The sequence below is a fragment of the Nerophis ophidion genome, linkage group LG11, assembly GCF_033978795.1.
Source record: "Nerophis ophidion isolate RoL-2023_Sa linkage group LG11, RoL_Noph_v1.0, whole genome shotgun sequence".
Taxonomy (NCBI): domain Eukaryota; kingdom Metazoa; phylum Chordata; class Actinopteri; order Syngnathiformes; family Syngnathidae; genus Nerophis; species Nerophis ophidion.
In genome coordinates this window covers 13,751,733-13,770,286 of record NC_084621.1, presented here as the reverse complement: position 1 = coordinate 13,770,286, position 18,554 = coordinate 13,751,733, and the positions used below count along the sequence as shown (strand labels likewise).

The following is an 18,554-nucleotide window of genomic DNA, read 5'->3' as shown; positions in this document are numbered from 1 at the left end:
AATAGAAAAACTGGAAATTGTCATGTATCACGTATGATACATGACAATTTCCAGTTTTTGTCATGTATCATGTATGATACATGTATGCTTGCATGTTCCAAATAAACACAAACTCACTCCTCCTGCTGTGTCTGATCGATGTGTTCTGGGATCCTCCCTGTTCCACTCCTCCTGGTCGATGTGTTCTGGGATCCTCCCTGTTCCACTCCTCCTGATCGATGTGTTCTGGGATTCTCCCTGTTCCACTCCTCCTGATCGATGTGCTCTGGGATCCTCCCTGTCCCGCTCCTCCTGATCAATGTGTTCTTGGATCCTCCCTGTCCCGCTCCTCCTGGTCGATGTGTTCTGGGATCCTCCCTGTCCCGCTCCTCCTGATCTGGGATCCACCCTGTTCCGCTCCTCCGGATCGATGTGTTCTGGGATCCTCCCTCGGCTCCAATCGACAGCAACTAGTCTGGTCTATCCAAAATGGCGACGCAGAAATAGGAGACGAGTGCGAGTCCTGAGTCGCGTCTCTTACATTTGTGACTTGTCAATTAGAAAGTGAGCCATGTTTACTAACATCACCTTGCGGACTATTTTCAAGTCCTCGTCGGCCATTCTGCGAGAGAGTAGCGCCCTCCGCGGCCCTGTGCTGTCGGGACCCAAAGTCAGCCGTGGTATGTTTTCACAGGAGTAAATACCGCACTATTTGTTCAAATATATCGGGTAATAACAACTTTAGTGATACGTTTTTTCTATGTCGAATGTTATCATCCATTGTTGCGTGTCAGCAAACAAGTAGCATCGTTTGCTAGCAAACAGTCTCGTAGTGACAGCTAACTGCGCATGTGCAGACGGCCACTACATTAGGTACACCACTTACACGCATAACCTTGAGACCTCCGATTTCAAGAGGTTGGGTGTAAGGGGCGTGGTTAAGAGGGGAGGAGTATATATACAGCTTTTGTGTGCGCAGTTGTGCACTGCACTCTCTAAAAGCCCATCCATCCATACATTTTACTACCGCTTAATTTCCTTTTGGGGTTGCGGGGGGTGCTGGTGCCTATCTCAGCTACAATCGGGCGGAAGGCGAGTACACCCTGGACAAGTCGCCACTTCATCGCAGGGCCAACACAGATAGACAACATTCACGCTCACATTCACACACTAGGGACCATTTAGTGTTGCCAATCAACCTATCCCCTGGTGCATGTCTTTGGAGGTGGGAGGGGCTCATCCCCAGGGAGGGGCCCATCCCCAGGTGCATGTCTTTGGAGGTGGGAGGGGCCTATCCCCAGGTGCATGTCTTTGGGGGTGGGAGGAAGCCGGAGTACCCAGAGGGAACCCACGCATTCACGGGGAGGACATCCAAACTACACACAGAAAGATCCCGAGCCCGGGATTGAACCCAGGACTACTCAGGACCTTCGTATTGTGAGGCAGACGCACTAACCCCTCTGCCACCGTGAAGCCTCTAAAAGCCGTAGATGTTATTCAATCATCAATCAAAGTTTATTTAAATAGCCCTAAATCAGTAATAAATGAATAAAAGATAAATGGGTTGTACTTGTATAGCACTTTTCTACTTTCAAGGTACTCAAAGCGCTTTGACACTACTTCCACATTTACCCATTCACACACACAGATGGAGGGAGCTGCCATGAAAGGTGCTAACCAGCAACCATCAGGAGCAAGGGTGAAGTGTCTCGCTCAGGACACAACAGACGTGACGAGGTGGGGATTGAGCCAGGGACCCTCGGGTTCCGCACGGCCACTCTTCACTGCGCCACGCCGTCCCTTGTCACTAGTGTCTCAAAGGGCTGCACAAACCACAACGACATCCTCGGTAGAGCCCACATAAGGGCAAGGAAAACTCACACCCAGTGGGACGTCGGTTACAATGATGACTATGAGAAAACCTTGGAGAGGACAGCATATGTGGGCAACACCCCCCCACCCCTCAGGGGACTGAAAGCAATGGATGTCGAGCGGGTTTAACATGATACTGTGAAAGTCCAATCCACAGTGGATCCAACACAACCGTGAGAGTCCAGTCGAAAGTGGATCCAACACAGTAGTGAGAGTCCCGTCCAAAGTGGTAGAAAATGGATGGGTTGATGTTTAACAATTAAAAAAAAATAAGTATAATGTTGTAATGCCAAGGTTATTTCCAAATATGTAAAAAGAAATACCTGTAGTTTTCATTTAGTGAAATAGAAAAAATAATAATAATTCAATTTAAAAATATATATATATATTTATTTATTATTTTTTTCATTATGCCAAATAATTTGTCCGTCTATCTGTGTTGGCCCTGTGACGAGGTAGAGATTTGTCCAGGGTGTACCTCGCTTTCCGCCCGAATGCAGCTGAGAAAGGCTGCAGCGACCCCAAAAGGGACAAGCGGGAGAAAATGGATGGCTGTTTTAAAATAAGAAAATAAGTATTATGCATCAATGCCATGGTTATTTCCAAATATATCAAAATAAAATACCTGCAGTTTTCGTTTAGTAAAGTAGTAAAAAAAAAAATGTATATATATATATATATATAATTTTTTTTTAATTATTATTATTGTTTTAATTGTGCCAAATAACTTGTGTGTGTTGGCCATGCGACATGTCCAGGATGTACGCCGCCTTCCGCCCGAATGCAGCTGAGATAGGCTCCAGCGACCCCCGCGACCTCAAAAGGAACAAGCGGTTGAAAATTGATGGATGGATGGAATTTAAATATGTAATCAAATTCATCCCAAGGTAGCTGTGGATTAATTTTGATTCATCACGATGAAATATTACTTTTTGATCTACATTAATCGCGTTTGATTTTGCACGGGTAAAGAAACTTACGGAATAAGGGAATATGTCCCCGATAGGGACAAGCGGTAGGAAATGGATGGATGTTTTAAAAGAAAAAAAAGGGTATTATGTATCAATGCCATGGTTATTTCCAAATATATCAAAATAAAACTCATGTTCGCGTTAGTGCCGTCAAACGATTATTATTGTCAGATTATTCATAGTTTGGAATTTTGATTGATCACAGTAAACTACTTCTTTGCACAGTTTACACGTAGAAACACGCATTAATATATGAATGTCTTCTCTCCACAGTGTCAGGGAGCTTTACCTCTCCACCATTAGTACGACAATATGCTCGCACAGCCAAGAAAAAAGACCCAGGTATGTTATGAGTTTCAAATATCAATTTTAGTATTTGGTACTTTTTTGTACATTGGGACAACTGATACTTTTATTAATATTTTTATTTATTGCCCTCAAGGCCCCCAGAGTCAACTCAGCGACCTTCCTCCCACCATGTTGAAGATGGACTATGCGGCTGTACCCCTGGCTCAAACGTAAACACCAACACACAGCTAATGACTTTGCAACATTAAACATTAATATTAGGGATGTGCGGATCGATCCACCGCTGATCAGTACTGGGTGATTTTTGTGGAATGTACGTAATCATTTCAATCAAGCAATCAATGTTTACTTATATAGCCCTAAATCACTAGTGTCTCAAAGGGCTGCACAAACCACTACGACATCCTCGGTAGGCCCACATAAGGGCAAGGAAAAACTCACACCCAGTGGGACGTCGGTGACAATGATGACTATGAGAACCTTGGAGAGGAGGAAAGCAATGGATGTCGAGCGGGTCTAACATGATACTGTGAAAGTTCAATCCATAATGGATCCAACACAGTCGCAAGAGTCCAGTCCAAAGCGGATCCAACACAGCAGCGAGAGTCCCGTTCACAGCGGAGCCAGCAGGAAACCATCCCAAGCGGAGGCGGATCAGCAGCGCAGAGATGTCCCCAGCCGATACACAGGCGAGCAGTACATGGCCACTGGATCGGACCGGACCCCCTCCACAAGGGAAAGTGGGACATAGGAGAAAAAGAAAAGAAACGGCAGATCAACTGGTCTAAAAAGGGAGTCTATTTAAAAGTCTATTTATGCCGATTTCAAACATAGATACATTCCGGTTGACGGTGTATTTCGTTTTAGTCCCTCGGCGGACAAGATAGCAGCTAAATATGTGTTTCCATAAACCACACGTGTCAAACTCAAGGCCCGGGGGCCAAATCCACCCCGACACGTCATTTAATGTGGCTTGCGAAAGCCTGGGAATAATGTAGATACTTCATCTTTCTTACTAAATTATTGCATTGTTTCCATATTGACAGAAAAAAAAAATCTAATACATGAAATTTCATGTGTTTTAACTTTGCTATATATACAAATATTCAATTGTTATTGCTAGAGATTGTCCGATAATATCGGCTGATAAATGCTTTAAAATGTAATATCGGAAATTATCGGCTTCAAAAAATAAAATGAATGACTTTTTGAAACGCGGCTGTACAGAAGTACAGAGCACCAATAAACCTTAAAGGCACTGCCTTAGTGTGCCGGCCCAATCACATAATATCTACGGCTTTTCACGCACTCAAGTGAATGCAAAGCATACTTGGTCAACAGCCATACAGGTCACACTGAGGGTGGCCGTATAAACAACTTTAACACTGTTACAAATATGCGCCACACTGTGAACCCACACCAAACAAGAATGACAAACACATTTCGGGAGAACATCCGCACCGTAACACAACATAAACACAACAGAATTAATACCTAGAACCCCTTGCGGCACTAACTCTTCCGGGACGCTACAATATACACCCCCGCTACTCCCTACCATAAACCTCACCCACCTCAACCTCGTCATGCTCTCTCAGGGAGAGCATGTCCCAAATTCCAAGCTGCTGTTTTGAGGCATGTTAAAAAAAAAAATGCACTTTGTGACTTCAATAATAAATATGGCAGTGCCATGTTGGCATTTTTTTCCATAACTTGAGTTGATTTATTTTGGAAAACCTTGTTACATTGTTTAATGCATCCCGCGCGGCATCACAACCATCCATCCATCCATTTTCTACCGCTTATTCCCTTTGGAGTCGCGGGAGGCGCTGGTGCCTATCTCAGCTACAATCGGGCGGAAGGCAGGGTACACCCTGGACAAGTCGCCATCTCATCACAACCAAATTAGGCATAATAATGTGTTAATTTTATGACTGTATATATCAGTATCAGTTAATATCGTAATCGATAATTATAATATCGTAATCGATAATTAAGGGTTGGACAATATCGGAATATTGGATATTGGCAAAAAATCCATTGTCGGACATTTTTAGTTATTGGTGTGAATCTTTGGGCACCTTGCCATTCGATTCCCATTCTTTGGGTGAGGATTTGATTCACAATCGATACTCGATTCAAACTGATTTTTGTAATGGCTTATTTGGTGGAAAAATAACAACACCTTAACAAAACTGCATACAGGTTACAAAACCTCCTTTTTGTTGCTGACGTATGACACATACGTGCACCAAGAAAGCAAAGAGATGGCCTAAAAATTTTTTTTAAATTAGATCTCTGAAAATTGAAAAAAAAAAAGCATCTGTAATTGTAGGATAATTTATATAAAATAAAAATAAAAAGCTTTCATCCCTCGGCTTACGATTTCAAAGCAAGTTATCCATCAATTTGTACCTACAAAAATACCAATAACCAATCAATCAATCAATCAATGTTTATTCATATAGCCCTAAATCACAGGTGTCTCAAAGGGCTGCACAAGCCACAACAACATCCTCTGTTCAGATCCCACATCAGTGCAAGGAAAACAATGAGAAACCTTGGAGAGGACCACAGATGTGGGTGACCCCCCATCCCCCAAGGGGACTGGTGCAATGGACGTCGAGTGGATCGAGCATAATATTGTGAAAGTCCAGTCCATAGTGGATCACACATAATAGTCAGAGTCCAGTCTATAGTGGATCCAACATAATGGTGAGAGTCCAGTCCATAGTGGATCCAACATAATAGTGAGAGTCTAGTCCATAGTGGATCTAACATAATAGTGAGAGTCCAGTCCGGAGTGGATCTAACATAAGAGTGAGAGTCCAGTCCATAGTGGATCTAACATAATAGTGTGAGAGTCCAGTCCATAGTGGATCTAACATAATAGTGTGAGAGTCCATGCCATAGTGGATCTAACATAATAGTGTGAGAGTCCAGTCCATAGTGCATCTAACATAATAGTGAGAGTCCAGTCCATAGTGGATCAAACATAAGAGTGTGAGAGTCCAGTCCATAGTGGATCTAACATAATAGTGTGAGTGTCCAGTCCATAATGGATCTAACATAATAGTGTGAGAGTCCAGTCCATAGTGGATCTAACATAATAGTGTGAGAGTCCAGTCCATAATGGACCTAACATAATAGTGAGAGTCCAGTCCATAGTGGATCTAACATAATAGTGAGAGTCCAGTCCATAGTGGATCTAACATAATAGTGTGAGAGTCCAGTCCATAGTGGATCTAACATAATAGTGTGAGAGTCCAGTCCATAGTGGATCGAACATAATAGTGAGAGTCCAGTCCATAGTGGATCTAACATAATAGTGTGAGTCCAGTCCATAGTGGATGTAACATAATAGTGTGAGTGTCCAGTCCATAGTGGATCTAACATAATAGTGTGAGAGTCCAGTCCATAGTGGATCTAACATAATAGTGTGAGAGTCCAGTCCATAGTGGATCTAACATAATAGTGAGAGTCTAGTCCATAGTGGATCTAACATAATAGTGTGAGAGTCCAGTCCATAGTGGATCTAACATAATAGTGTGAGAGTCCAGTCCATAGTGGATCTAACATAATAGTGAGAGTCCAGTCCATAGTGGATCTAACATAATAGTGTGAGTCCAGTCCATAGTGGATGTAACATAATAGTGTGAGTGTCCAGTCCATAGTGGATCTAACATAATAGTGTGAGAATCCAGTCCATAGTGGATCTAACATAATAGTGTGAGAGTTCAGTCCACAGTGGATCTAACATAATAGTGAGAGTCCAGTCCATAGTGGATCTAACATAATAGTGTGAGAGTCCAGTCCATAGTGGATCTAGTATAATAGTGTGCGAGTTCAGTCCACAGTGGATCTAACATAATAGTGAGAGTCCAGTCCATAGTGGATCTAACGTAATAGTGGGAGTCCAGTCCATAGTGGGGCCAGCAGGAGAACATCCCGAGCGGAGACGGGTCAGCAGCGCAGAGATGTCCCCAACCGATGCACAGGCGAGCGGTCCACCCCGGCTCCCAACTCTGGACAGCCAGCACTTCATCCATGGTCACCGAACCTGTGCCCCCTCTCTCCACAAGAAAAGAAACGGCAGATCAACTGGTCTAAAAGGGGGGTCCATTTAAAGGCAAGAGTATACAAATGAGTTTTAAGACGGGACTTAAATACTTCTACTGAGGTAGCATCCAATATCACAGAAGAATGAGACTAAACATGTTACACGCCGATAGCAAGACAGAAGCCGACTTGCCAATAGCTAAGCTAACTTCCAAGCTAACTTTAACACCAAGAAATAAGAAGTCAGTAAATTTGTGAAGTGTCGACAAAACCATGTTACAGTAGAAAGTAAGAAAAGAAATGAAACAATAGAGTAATAAGAGTAACTACTCTTGCTGTGTTAGCATTGTCACGGCCAGAAGTACACAACACGTAAGGGGAGGGTGACTTTATCAATAAGTTGGAGGTGTTGTCAAAACTAAGGTTATCAGAATATAATACTTGAGCGATTAGGTTGCTATTTTTGTTGTGTTTGTTAATGTTTCACAAACTCAGGAAACAGGAGGACTTAAAGGGCAAGATGGGTAGTAGATAGTCGTTTTGGCTTTTGTTTAGTTATTGTGTACTACCGTATTTTTCGGGTTATAAGTCACAGTTTCTTTTCATAGTTTGGCCGACTTATACTCAGGAGCGACTTATGTGTGAAATTATTAACACATTACCGTAAAATATCAAATAATATTATTTATCTCATTCGCGGAAGAGGCGAAGAAAATGTCAGCAATCGTCACATATACGCCAACCAATTAGAATTCGGCAGAGGAGGGTCATGGCAGAAGTGCATTGTGGGTCATGGGATGCTAACTGCTATATGCTACTTCCGTAGCTATTAAAATGGATCATTTTTTTCGTTGGCGGTAACTTATTAAAAAGTGAGAAGGGCTGAACAAAAATGGCGTTGAAAAGGAAATCATGTAGTGCAGGTGACAAGCTGGACGTAGTGAAATATGCAGCAGAAAAGGACAAGAGGAAGCGGCGCATACCTTTGGAGTTGGCAGAGTTCTTTAGAAGCGACATCGAGGAAGAATATTTCATGGGATTTATGGATTCCGAGTGAGAGATAGTTTCGTAAAGGTATAGCATGTTCAATATGTTATAGTTATTTGAATGACTCTTACCATCAATCAATGTTTATTTATATAGCCCCAAATCACAAATGTCTCAAAAGACTGCACAAATCATTACGACTACAACATCCTCGGAAGAACCCACAAAAGGGCAAGGAAAACTCACACCCAGTGGGCAGGGAGAATTCACATCCAGTGGGACGCCAGTGACAATGCTGACTATGAGAAACTTTGGAGAGGACCTCAGATGTGGGCAACCCCCCCCCCTCTAGGGGACCGAAAGCAATGGATGTCGAGCGGGTCTAACATGATACTGTGAAAGTTCAATCCATAGTGGCTCCAACACAGCCGCGAGAGTTCAGTTCAAGCGGATCCAAGACAGCAGCGAGAGTCCCGTCCACAGGAAACCATCTCAAGCGGAGGCGGATCAGCAGCGTAGAGATGTCCCCAACCGGTCCATCCTGGGTCCCGACGAGCGGTCCATCCTGGGTCTCGACTCTGGACAGCCAGTACTTCATCCATGGTCATCGGACCGGACCCCCTCCACAAGGGAGGGGGGGGACATAGGAGAAAGAAAAGAAGCGGCAGATCAACTGGTCTAAAAAGGAGGTCTATTTAAAGGCTAGAGTATACATATTACCATAATATGTTAGGTTAACATAGCAGTTGGTTATTTATGCCTCATATAAAGTACACTTATTATGACTGTGGTTCTCTATTCTTTATTTATTTTAAATTGCCTTTCAAATGTCTATTCTTGGTGTTGGATTTCATCAAATACATTTCCCCCAAAATTGCGACTTATACTCCAGTTCGACGTATATATGTTTTTTTTCCTTTTTTTTTAATGCATTTTCGGCCGGTGCGACGTAGACTCCGGAGCGACTTATAATCCGAAAAATACGGTACTGACTTTGTTTTGCTCAAACAACTTTATGTAAAAAGAAAATAAGGAGTATGAGTGTTGTTTTGATACTGTTAAACTATCAATATCACTCGCCATAAAAACAAATAAAAATGTACAGTTAATACATGTGATCAGTACTGTTATCGGTCGATGTCACAACGATGGATGGTCGGTATCAGATTTAACAGCACAAAACCTTGATCGCATCATCCGTAATTGATGCGTTCATAATTAGTCTCTATTGATTGCAATTAATTATTTTTTTTCCCTCCAGGACAGACGGTATTGTCAAAAGACTTCTTTCATTGGAGCTGGCCAATCATGTAAGTACCTGATGACTTCTAACCGCAAGATTGGGATAACAGCTTTGATTGATTGAAACTTTTATTAGTAGATTGCACAGTACAGTACATATTCCGTACAATCGACCACAAAATGGTAACACCCCAATAAGTTTTTCAACTTGTTTAAGTCGGGGTCCAGAGCTGATGACCTTCTGGGTGAGATCACAAAGGAATTTGTGTAACTGAAACAATACAAAAAGAATGCCGTTGTAAATTAATAATACTAATACTATTAATAATAAACTGAAAACTAAGTAAGATAAAATATCTGAAATAAGAGTGATATTTGCTTATTTTCTGTCTGATAAGATCATTCTTCTCTATAAGCAGATTTTATGTTAGTGTTTTACTTGTTTTAAGGGATTTGGTCCTTAATGATCTCAGTAAGATATTACATCTTGTTGCTGAGATTTCATTAGATTAGATTAGGTTAGATAGTACTTTATTTATTCCCTCAGGAGAGTTCCTTCAGGAAAATTAAAATTTTCAGCACAATCCCATTCAAGATCAGACAGACATTACAGAGAGACAGAACAGGATCACTGACGGGTCTGCCGGCTTCCAGCGCCCCTTACAAAAAAAAAGACGAGATACAGGTAAACAAGGGGTGTGGGGGAAAGAAGGGAATGGAAGAAAAAAATATAAGATTAAAATAAAATAAAAAAATCAGTCTTAGCCTGGGCCCTGAAGAGGGGGTGCAGACTGAGGCCAAGGAAAAAAAACAAATCATAGCCATAGTACACATCCCTCTTACATGTGTGTAAAAGGGAAACATCAAAGAACACAGAGGACATTAAAGACATTAAAGCAGCAGATACAACCAGACACTTCTACATACAGCTATGAATAAAAAGTAAAAGAAACATATCAATTGTGGTGGCCTCTGCGGTGTTCCACGCAATCGTCCGCTGGGGTGGAGGGAGCATGGCCAGAGACAGAAGCAGACCCAACAAAGCAACCAAGACAGCCGACTCCACTATCGGCCAATGTCCAGTCCGCATGGATGAGCGAGGATACGTCCAAGGTGACTGAGGTGTCCGACACCTGCTCACCCAGCCAAGACACCGCGAAGCCTCTCCGTCCCAGCGCTCAGTGCTAGCTCCGCAGTCCTGTCCCCTCATCCACATCTCCTCCAGTCCCTCCAAACCAACTCCGGTGTGGCAGAGGCCCAGCAGCTGGTCTCCATGGCCGAAAGGCTCCCGGGAGGCAGATCCAGAAGTCCACAAAAAAGCACCACAGAGGTCACGAAAGTGCCACCCTTTGTCAGACAGTCCCCAAGGGTCCCGGACCAAAAGGCAAAAAAAATAATATATATATATATATATATATATATATATATATATATATTATTTTTTCATGTGTTATTATATATATATATATATATATATATATATATATATATATAATAACACATGAAAACAAGAGGGAAACACAAAAGGATGACACAAGAGCACAAAGCTCCTGCCAACAGCAGCCACTACAGCAGTGCCATCTTGGGAAAAAAAAAATGATGACATATATTGAGTAAAACATGCTTGAAACCAGAATATCAACTGATGCAAAGCCATCTCATTAACACTCACAAATATACAACTACTTTTTTAAAGTAATAATTTCTTATTTCAAGCAGGAAAAAAAAATCATGACTTTGACACAATTGTGTCTCATTATTAAAACAGCCAAATGGACTTTGCAGTTTTATTTTCAATGAAACAATAGAAAATAAGTACTCCTATAGATGTACAGTTGGCATAGTACAGTAAAGTGACTAATTAATTTTTACCATGAATTGATTAACGTGGACCCCGACTTAAACAAGTTGAAAAACTTATTGGGGTGTTACCATTTAGTGGTCGATTGTACGGAATATGTACTGTACTATGCAATCTACTAATAAAAGTATCAATCAATCAAACATTTAACAAGTGACATTTCTAACAACTTTGAACAGAAGTAGTTCCTGCACATTCAGATAAATTCTTCAAAATTACAAAAGAAAAAATTGTTGGCCGGGCTGTATATATTAGATCAGGGGTGCCCATTACGTCGATCGCGATCGACTGGTCGATCTCGGAGGGTGTGTCAGTCGATCTCAAGCCAGGCATTAAAAAATAGACATAAAAATGAACAATCATACCAAGACTTCACTTTCGTCAGTTGTTTGACATTCTCGGCACCCGAGGATCTTGTGAGATGACGCTGGCTGCTGCGAGCTCATATTTAAGAAAAAAATCACTAACAGGGCGGACGCAGAGAAACACATTTTATTTCTAGAGACTCCGTACCTACTGTCAAAACTCTAAAGACCGACTGCACAGTTCCTGTCTTCACCATAAAAGACCTGTTTCATCCTGCCTGTGCTAACAAAATAAGAGTCTCAGAAAGCTAGCGTGCACAAGCTAGCAAGCTACGGAGTTTGATGCCAATGTATTTCTCCTCCGCCCTCAGCGACCGCTTTCTCACTTGCTTGCCCACCCACACACTCACTGACGTCACTCACCTGCTGCCAGACATTAAAGGGCCACACACATATGCTACTCTCATAACAAAGTGTTTGAAAACGAGTATGCAAGTTGGACAAATGAGATGCCAAATCCAACCACTTTCATGTGGTATTGGACAGAAAGGAGGACTTTTTTTTTCCTCCATTTGAAAATGCGGACGTTATCAGCACCACTGTCTAATTCCAATCAATGCAAGTCATCAGAATCAGGTAATACACCAACTTATATTCTTGTCTTCATGAAAGAAAGGAATCTATGTGGGTTAAACATGCTTGTATTATCATTAAACACCATTAACTTGTTAACAAAAATGTCTCTTTCATAAATAAATAAATATAAATTATAAATAGGAATGAGGTAGATCTCCTCGACTTGGTCAATTGAAAAGTAGCTCGCCTGCAGAAAAAGTGTGAGCGCCCCTGTATTAGATAGTACTTTATTTATTCCGTCAGGAGAGTTCCTTCAGGAAAATTAAAATTTTCAGCACATATATGCGCACTAATTGACTGAAAGAGCACGCACTTGGTGCGATGATGTCATGTTGTCGATGGAAAAATACATTTTTAGACTATATGATTTGCCTGAGCGGCTAGGAGACCCCGAGAGTAACAAGCGGTTGCCTTGTTGCCTTTCCATTAAGAACAATAAATTAGTTTTTAGTATAAGTTTGCTAGTTTCAAGAAATGTAATGCTGAGCGCATATTATTATGTCAAGAAGATAATGGCACTAGCATCGACTTTATTTAAGAATATTTTACAACATATTGAGCAAAAAGGTCTCGTCTTGTATTTTCTACCAAGAAAAGTGCACTTGGTATAAGTGAGAATATACTTATTTTAGGCTATTTATGGGTTCATTGAGGTTAGCTAATTTGACCTGTTTTGGAAAGGCTTGACAAGCCAGATTTTCTTCTTCTATTGGAAGATCATTGTGCTTAGTTCCAATAAAATACCCTTAATTTTTGTATTTTTTTTCTTTTTTTTTTTTTTTTTTAAATAACTTTTTGCAGTGTGGTACGAATGTATGAAAAATTGTATGGAGCAAATTAAAGCTCTCCTCCGACCTGTTATCAATGTTACCCGCTATCTTACACAATGATGATGATATAATTATGAGGCCACAAAACTGAAAAAGTTGCAGTAAATCACTTTTGCATTATGAAGTGATGACACTTACACAAGTGTTACCCTTGTGTAATGTTCATATTGTGGTTACTCGGCCAGCGTTTGTGGGTCTGATGGACCCCTTGCATTTTGGGGTTTTTAATGCCTCACAATCCAACACTTTTTTGTTAAAATACTGAACAGATGTTTATTGGGATAAGGTAAACAATATGAACGTTGCACGGAAAATTTCTCTGCCAGTTTCTGCATGCCGCAGGGATTCTTCTTTTGTGTTTCTGCACCTGCAGTTCCCACACAAGGTTGCAACATTGTTTGTCAACACTGTCTGCTCTCATTTTCTCGCACATTTGACCCTCTGATGTTCTGTGTACTTACACTCTGTCCTCCTCCTGTCTAGGCCTGCTGTGTGTGGGTGTGGGTGGGTGGTACACAGAACACCAATTTCCACACTTCTCTTAGGCCCGGGTCCAGAGGACCCAGACATCTTATAAGTAATAGAAATGTGTAGAGGGGGTGTATGGTGTGTGGTCATTAAATATGTATTCTGATATATGTTCTTCACTGAAAATGAGCCAACGTCAGTGAGTCTCAGTTTGAAAAATTAATTTATTATATACATTTTCTTTTAATGAAACATTAAAACGGGTCCCACAGACCTGAACACCACACAAGGGTGATGTTGTGCGTTTGTCCCCTCAGACTGAAAAACTCCGGCTGAAAACGGAGCAGCTGATCAGAAAAGTGCAGCGCGATGAAAAGGACCGCAGCTCAGTGGAAGTGAAGGGTGAGTCGTTTTTTTTTACTCCCACACAAGCACATTGTGATTGTCACACGCACTGACTTTAGCATTTGTGTGTGTGCAGTGGCCATTCTCACGGCAAGAATCCGGAACCTACAGGAGCATATACTCAAACATCACAAGGTGAGGCAGAGTTGAGTCGACATGATGGGACACCGCACAATAAACTTCAACGAGCTTTAGAGTGTGAACGTGTTTCCTCCCCAACCCCCGGTCGTTGGCCCACGTGCACGGCAGGATATCCTGTGTCGATCGCTGTGGTTGGAAAATGTACACATTTTTATGAGATCAACACTTTTAGCTGTAGGTTTCTGTGGGTTTTAAGGATGATTTCACATGTTTAAATACAAAACCCAAAACCAGTTAAGTTGGCACATTGTGTACATGGTAATTAAAAACAGAATACAATTTGCAAATCCTTTTCGGCCTATATTCAATTGTAAACACCGCAAAGACAAGATACTGGGAAACTTTGCAATTTTTCGTAAATATTGTGTAAAGGATATCACCACATGGGCTCAGTAACACTTCAGAAAACCACTGTCAGTAACTACAGTTGGTCGCTACATCTGTAAGTGCAAGTTAAAACTCTACTATGCAAAGCCATTTATCAACAACACCCAGTTACACACTGTTACTTCCAAACATGGAGTCCCTATATATATTTATGTATAAAAACAAAAAGCAATTTACCACCTTATAATAATGTTTTGTATTTTCTTATAAGAGAATTTGAAGGGTTTTCTTTACAACAACAGCAACAAAAAAAACATGGTTATATACTTGGAGCTGCGTGGCTCAGTATATAGTATTTTAATAGACCAGTTTTTTTCTTCCGTACGATCTAGACTAGAGGGACAAATTCTGGAAGCATGTTTACCGCTAAAATAGTTGGGGTTTTTGTGAAGTCTTTTGTGCTCCTTGCTCTTCGACAACAGCTGCGCTCGCTAGTCATCGCTCTTGGCGGGGCTGGCCTCAAATATCAAACATTCCAGCAGGCAAACCAATCAGGTGCATTGATTGTCATAGCGCGCTCGCGGAGGATCGACGGCGACGGGGCTAACATTCCGCAGAAAGAGGGTCCTCCGGCGCTTTCATGTGGAGGAGTAGTAGCAGAGTGGAAGAATACATGTCAGGGTTTCACTCGTCTGTGGAACGTGACTTTCCAACACTGTGAAAGCGAGTCGGCCTTCTAGAAGGTCTAACATCAGGACTGAGGAGGACGGGGAGATGGGGGTCCACATGTAAAGAGCAGCTGTTGTGAAGGCAAAATGCTATGTTATGAAACAAATACTAATGTACTCAATAACTGTTCGTGTCTGTTCATGAATAAATCGATTAAACATGTCTCAAAAAAAAAAAAAAAATCAACAACACCCAGAAACGCCGTCGTCTTCGCCGGGCCCGAGCTCATCTAAGACGGACTGATGCAAAGTGGAAAAGTGTTCCATGGTCTGACCAGTCCACATTTCAAATGGTTTTTGGAAACTGTGGAAATCGTGTCCTCCGGAGCAAAGAGAAAAAGAACCATTCGGATTGTTATAGGCGCAAAGTTGAAAAGCCAGCATCTGTGATGGCATGGGGGTGCATTAGTGCCCAAGGCATGGGTAACTTACACATCTGTGAAAGCACCATTAATGCTGAAAGGTACATACAGATTTTGGAACAACATATGTTGTCATCCAAGCAAGGTCTTTTTCATGGACGCCCCTGATTATTTCAGCAAGACTATGCCAAGCCACGTGTTACAACAGTGTGGCTTCATAGTAAAAGAGTGCGGGTACTAGACTGGCCTGCCTGTAGTCCAGACCTGTCTCCTATCAATAATGTGTGGCGCATTATGAAGCCTAAAATACCACAACGGAGACCCCGGACTGTTGAACAACTTAAGCTGTACATCAAGCAAGAATGGGAATGAATTCCAAATGAAAATCTTAAAAAATGTGTCTCCTCAGTTCCTTAGGTTTACTGAGTGTTGTTAATAGGAAAGGCCATGTAACACAGTGGTAAAAAATGCCCCGGTGCCAACTTTTTTGCAATGTTTTGCTGCCATGAAATAAGTAATTTTTCTCAGTTTGAACATTAAATATCTTGTATTTGCAGTCTATTCAATTGAATATAAGTTGAAAATGATTTGCTAATCATTGTATTCAGTTTTTATTTACCATTTACACAACGTACCAACTTCACTGTTTTTGTCTTTTGTATGTATATACCTCGTTTTCACGAGCGTCTTAAAATTCCAGGACAAAGCCAATAAGAGACGCATGCTCATGGCCATCGACAGGAGGAAAAAGTTGTTGAAGAACTTGAGGCTTGTCCGCTACGACGCCTTCGAGACTGTGTGCGAGCAGCTGGGCATCACCTACACCTTCCCGCCAGAGTACTACAGGAGAGCCACTCGCCGCTGGGTGGCCAAGAAGGCCTTTTGTATAAAGGTATGTCTCATACTAAAGATGGAAGTCCACAATGTGATCCATGTTGACTTAGGGCCAGGACCAATGCACCCCCAACCCTACTTTTTAGCCCCATCCCTACATTTTGCGCATTCTTGTGAGGGTAGTTGTATCCCAGGGACTCTTTGCATGTTGGACAGGGGTGCCCAGAACGTCGGTCGCGAGCTCCCAGTCTGGCGAAGGGTATGTCAGTCGATCGCCAGCCAGGCATTAAAAAAACAGATGTAACAATTAGTGATCCTAAATCTTCACCAAAACCAAACTTTTGTCACTTGATTGACATTCACGGCACCCGAGGGTCTTGTGAGATGACGCTGGCTGCTGCCAGAACTTTACCATATTTCCTTAAATTGCCGCCGGGTATATAGTATGCGCCGGCCTAGAATTACTGCCGGGTCAAACTCGTTTCGCAAAATATTATTTTTATTAGCGCATGTCTAGATTTTCCGCCGGGTCAAACTCGTTTCGACAAATAATTAGAATATGCCTAGGATTTCCTCCGGGTCAAACTCGTCACGTCACGAGTGACACTTCACCTGTCATCATTTTCAAAATGGAGGAGGCTGATTTCAATCATTTGAAATCACATAAAGGGAAGAAGATTAAGAGCTATTCAGTAGGATTTAAGGTCCACGCTACTGAATATGCTAAAAAGAACAGTAAGCAGCTATGTTTTATTAATATGCCGTAGCTGCGTGTGTCAAATATGAGTCATTAAATGACTCCTGCCTCCTGGTGGTAGAGGGCGCTAGTGATCCTTCTTGCGACTACTCGGCTGCAGAAGAAGTGACAACAATCAGCAAGAGTGAGCAGCGATCGTTTATTTTTTCCTCTCGCTTGCACTTTTAACATGGAGGATTACATATCTAAAATAAAACAGTTTTCTAAACTGGACTTTCAATCGAAGCAGGATGTAATAAAGGAAAATCTCCATTGAGACAGAGAGACTTTTAAAAGTGAAGAAAGATAAGGAAGACTTCTATAAACAAGTTATTGATGCTTTTGATCAGAAGGAGCTGCACATGGACTTCGTTTATAAGTAAAGGTAAGACCATAATAACGTTTTTTTTATTAAATGTGCTTTTCATGATGGTATCCTTACATCACACACACATTTTTAAGCGCAGGCCTAAATTTACCGCATGCCTTTGGTAAGCGCTGGAGTGAGAAGAGGTTTTAAATTAATTAGAGCTCCGGCGGCAATTCAAGGAAATACGGTATTAAGAAAAAATGACCGACAGGAAGACGAGAAACACTTTTTGTTCCAACAGACTCTCGCGCCGTACCTGCCGTCAAAACTATAAAGACCAACTGCACAGTTCCTGTCTTCACAGTAAAAGCGCTGCTTAATTCTGGCTGCGCTACCAAAATAAGAGTCTGAGAAAACTAGCGTGCACAAGCGAGCAAGCTACGGAGTTTGCCGCCAACGTGTTTCTTGTAAAGTGTATAAAAAGGAGTATGGAAGCTGGACAAATAAGATGGCAAAAAAGCAAGCACTTTCATGTGGTATTGGACAGAAAGGAAGACTTTTTTACTCCTCCTTTTGAAAATGTGGACGTTATCCTGCAGAACAAAGACGTTTCTGTTATGCTGAAAACTAAAGCTAAAATACTGCTTCCAGTTCAATTTGTCATCACGCAGATAACCACGCATTTTTGCATTTTGGATGAACATATACCGTATTTCTCGGACTATATGTCGCAGTTTTTTTTCATAGTTTGGCCGGGGGTGCAACTTATGCATTTAAAATAAGCCTCAAGACATACAATTATTCGCATTATTATAAAGAGATTTAGAAATATTTGTCAGTCAGCTTATTCAGCCTCCAAATCTTGTTAAGTGTTTGGGACATCATGTACTCTTCCTGTGAATTGCGTCAACAGTGACGCGTGTACCTAAAACATGTGCATCAAATGTCTCCTCTTGACATTGTGGTCTGGCGTCTCCTCTCTCAGGTCTTCCAGGAAGTGCAGAAGAAGAAACAGAAGAAAAAAGCCGCCGCCGATGCTGCTGCTGCTGCTGCTGCTGCTCCTCCTCCTCCTCCTCCTCCTCCTCCTCCTCCTCCTCAGACAGAAGCTAAGAGCCAGTAAATGTCCATCCGACTTGACTCTCTTCTGCTCTATCTGCCATTAATCTCTAATAAACAGAAAGATAATTACTTG

At 41.7% G+C, this 18,554-nt stretch overlaps 1 protein-coding gene across 2 annotated transcripts; it reads left to right on the top strand.

Moving 5' to 3' along the window:
* Positions 1 to 388: 388 nt before the first annotated feature.
* Positions 389 to 18,550, top strand: mrps15 (mitochondrial ribosomal protein S15). Of its 2 annotated transcripts, none has more exons than XM_061915135.1 (8): positions 389 to 659; positions 3,102 to 3,164; positions 3,265 to 3,340; positions 9,439 to 9,487; positions 13,837 to 13,921; positions 14,001 to 14,059; positions 16,183 to 16,374; positions 18,348 to 18,550. In XM_061915135.1, the coding sequence occupies exons 1-8, from the start codon at positions 551 to 553 to the stop codon at positions 18,480 to 18,482; spliced, it is 768 nt and encodes a 255-aa protein (XP_061771119.1). In that variant the 5' UTR covers positions 389 to 550; the 3' UTR covers positions 18,483 to 18,550. The 2 variants fall into 2 exon arrangements, with proteins under 2 accessions (XP_061771119.1, XP_061771117.1); XM_061915133.1 differs by having other exon boundaries at positions 395 to 659; positions 3,096 to 3,164.
* The last annotated feature ends 4 nt before the right edge of the window (positions 18,551 to 18,554 follow it).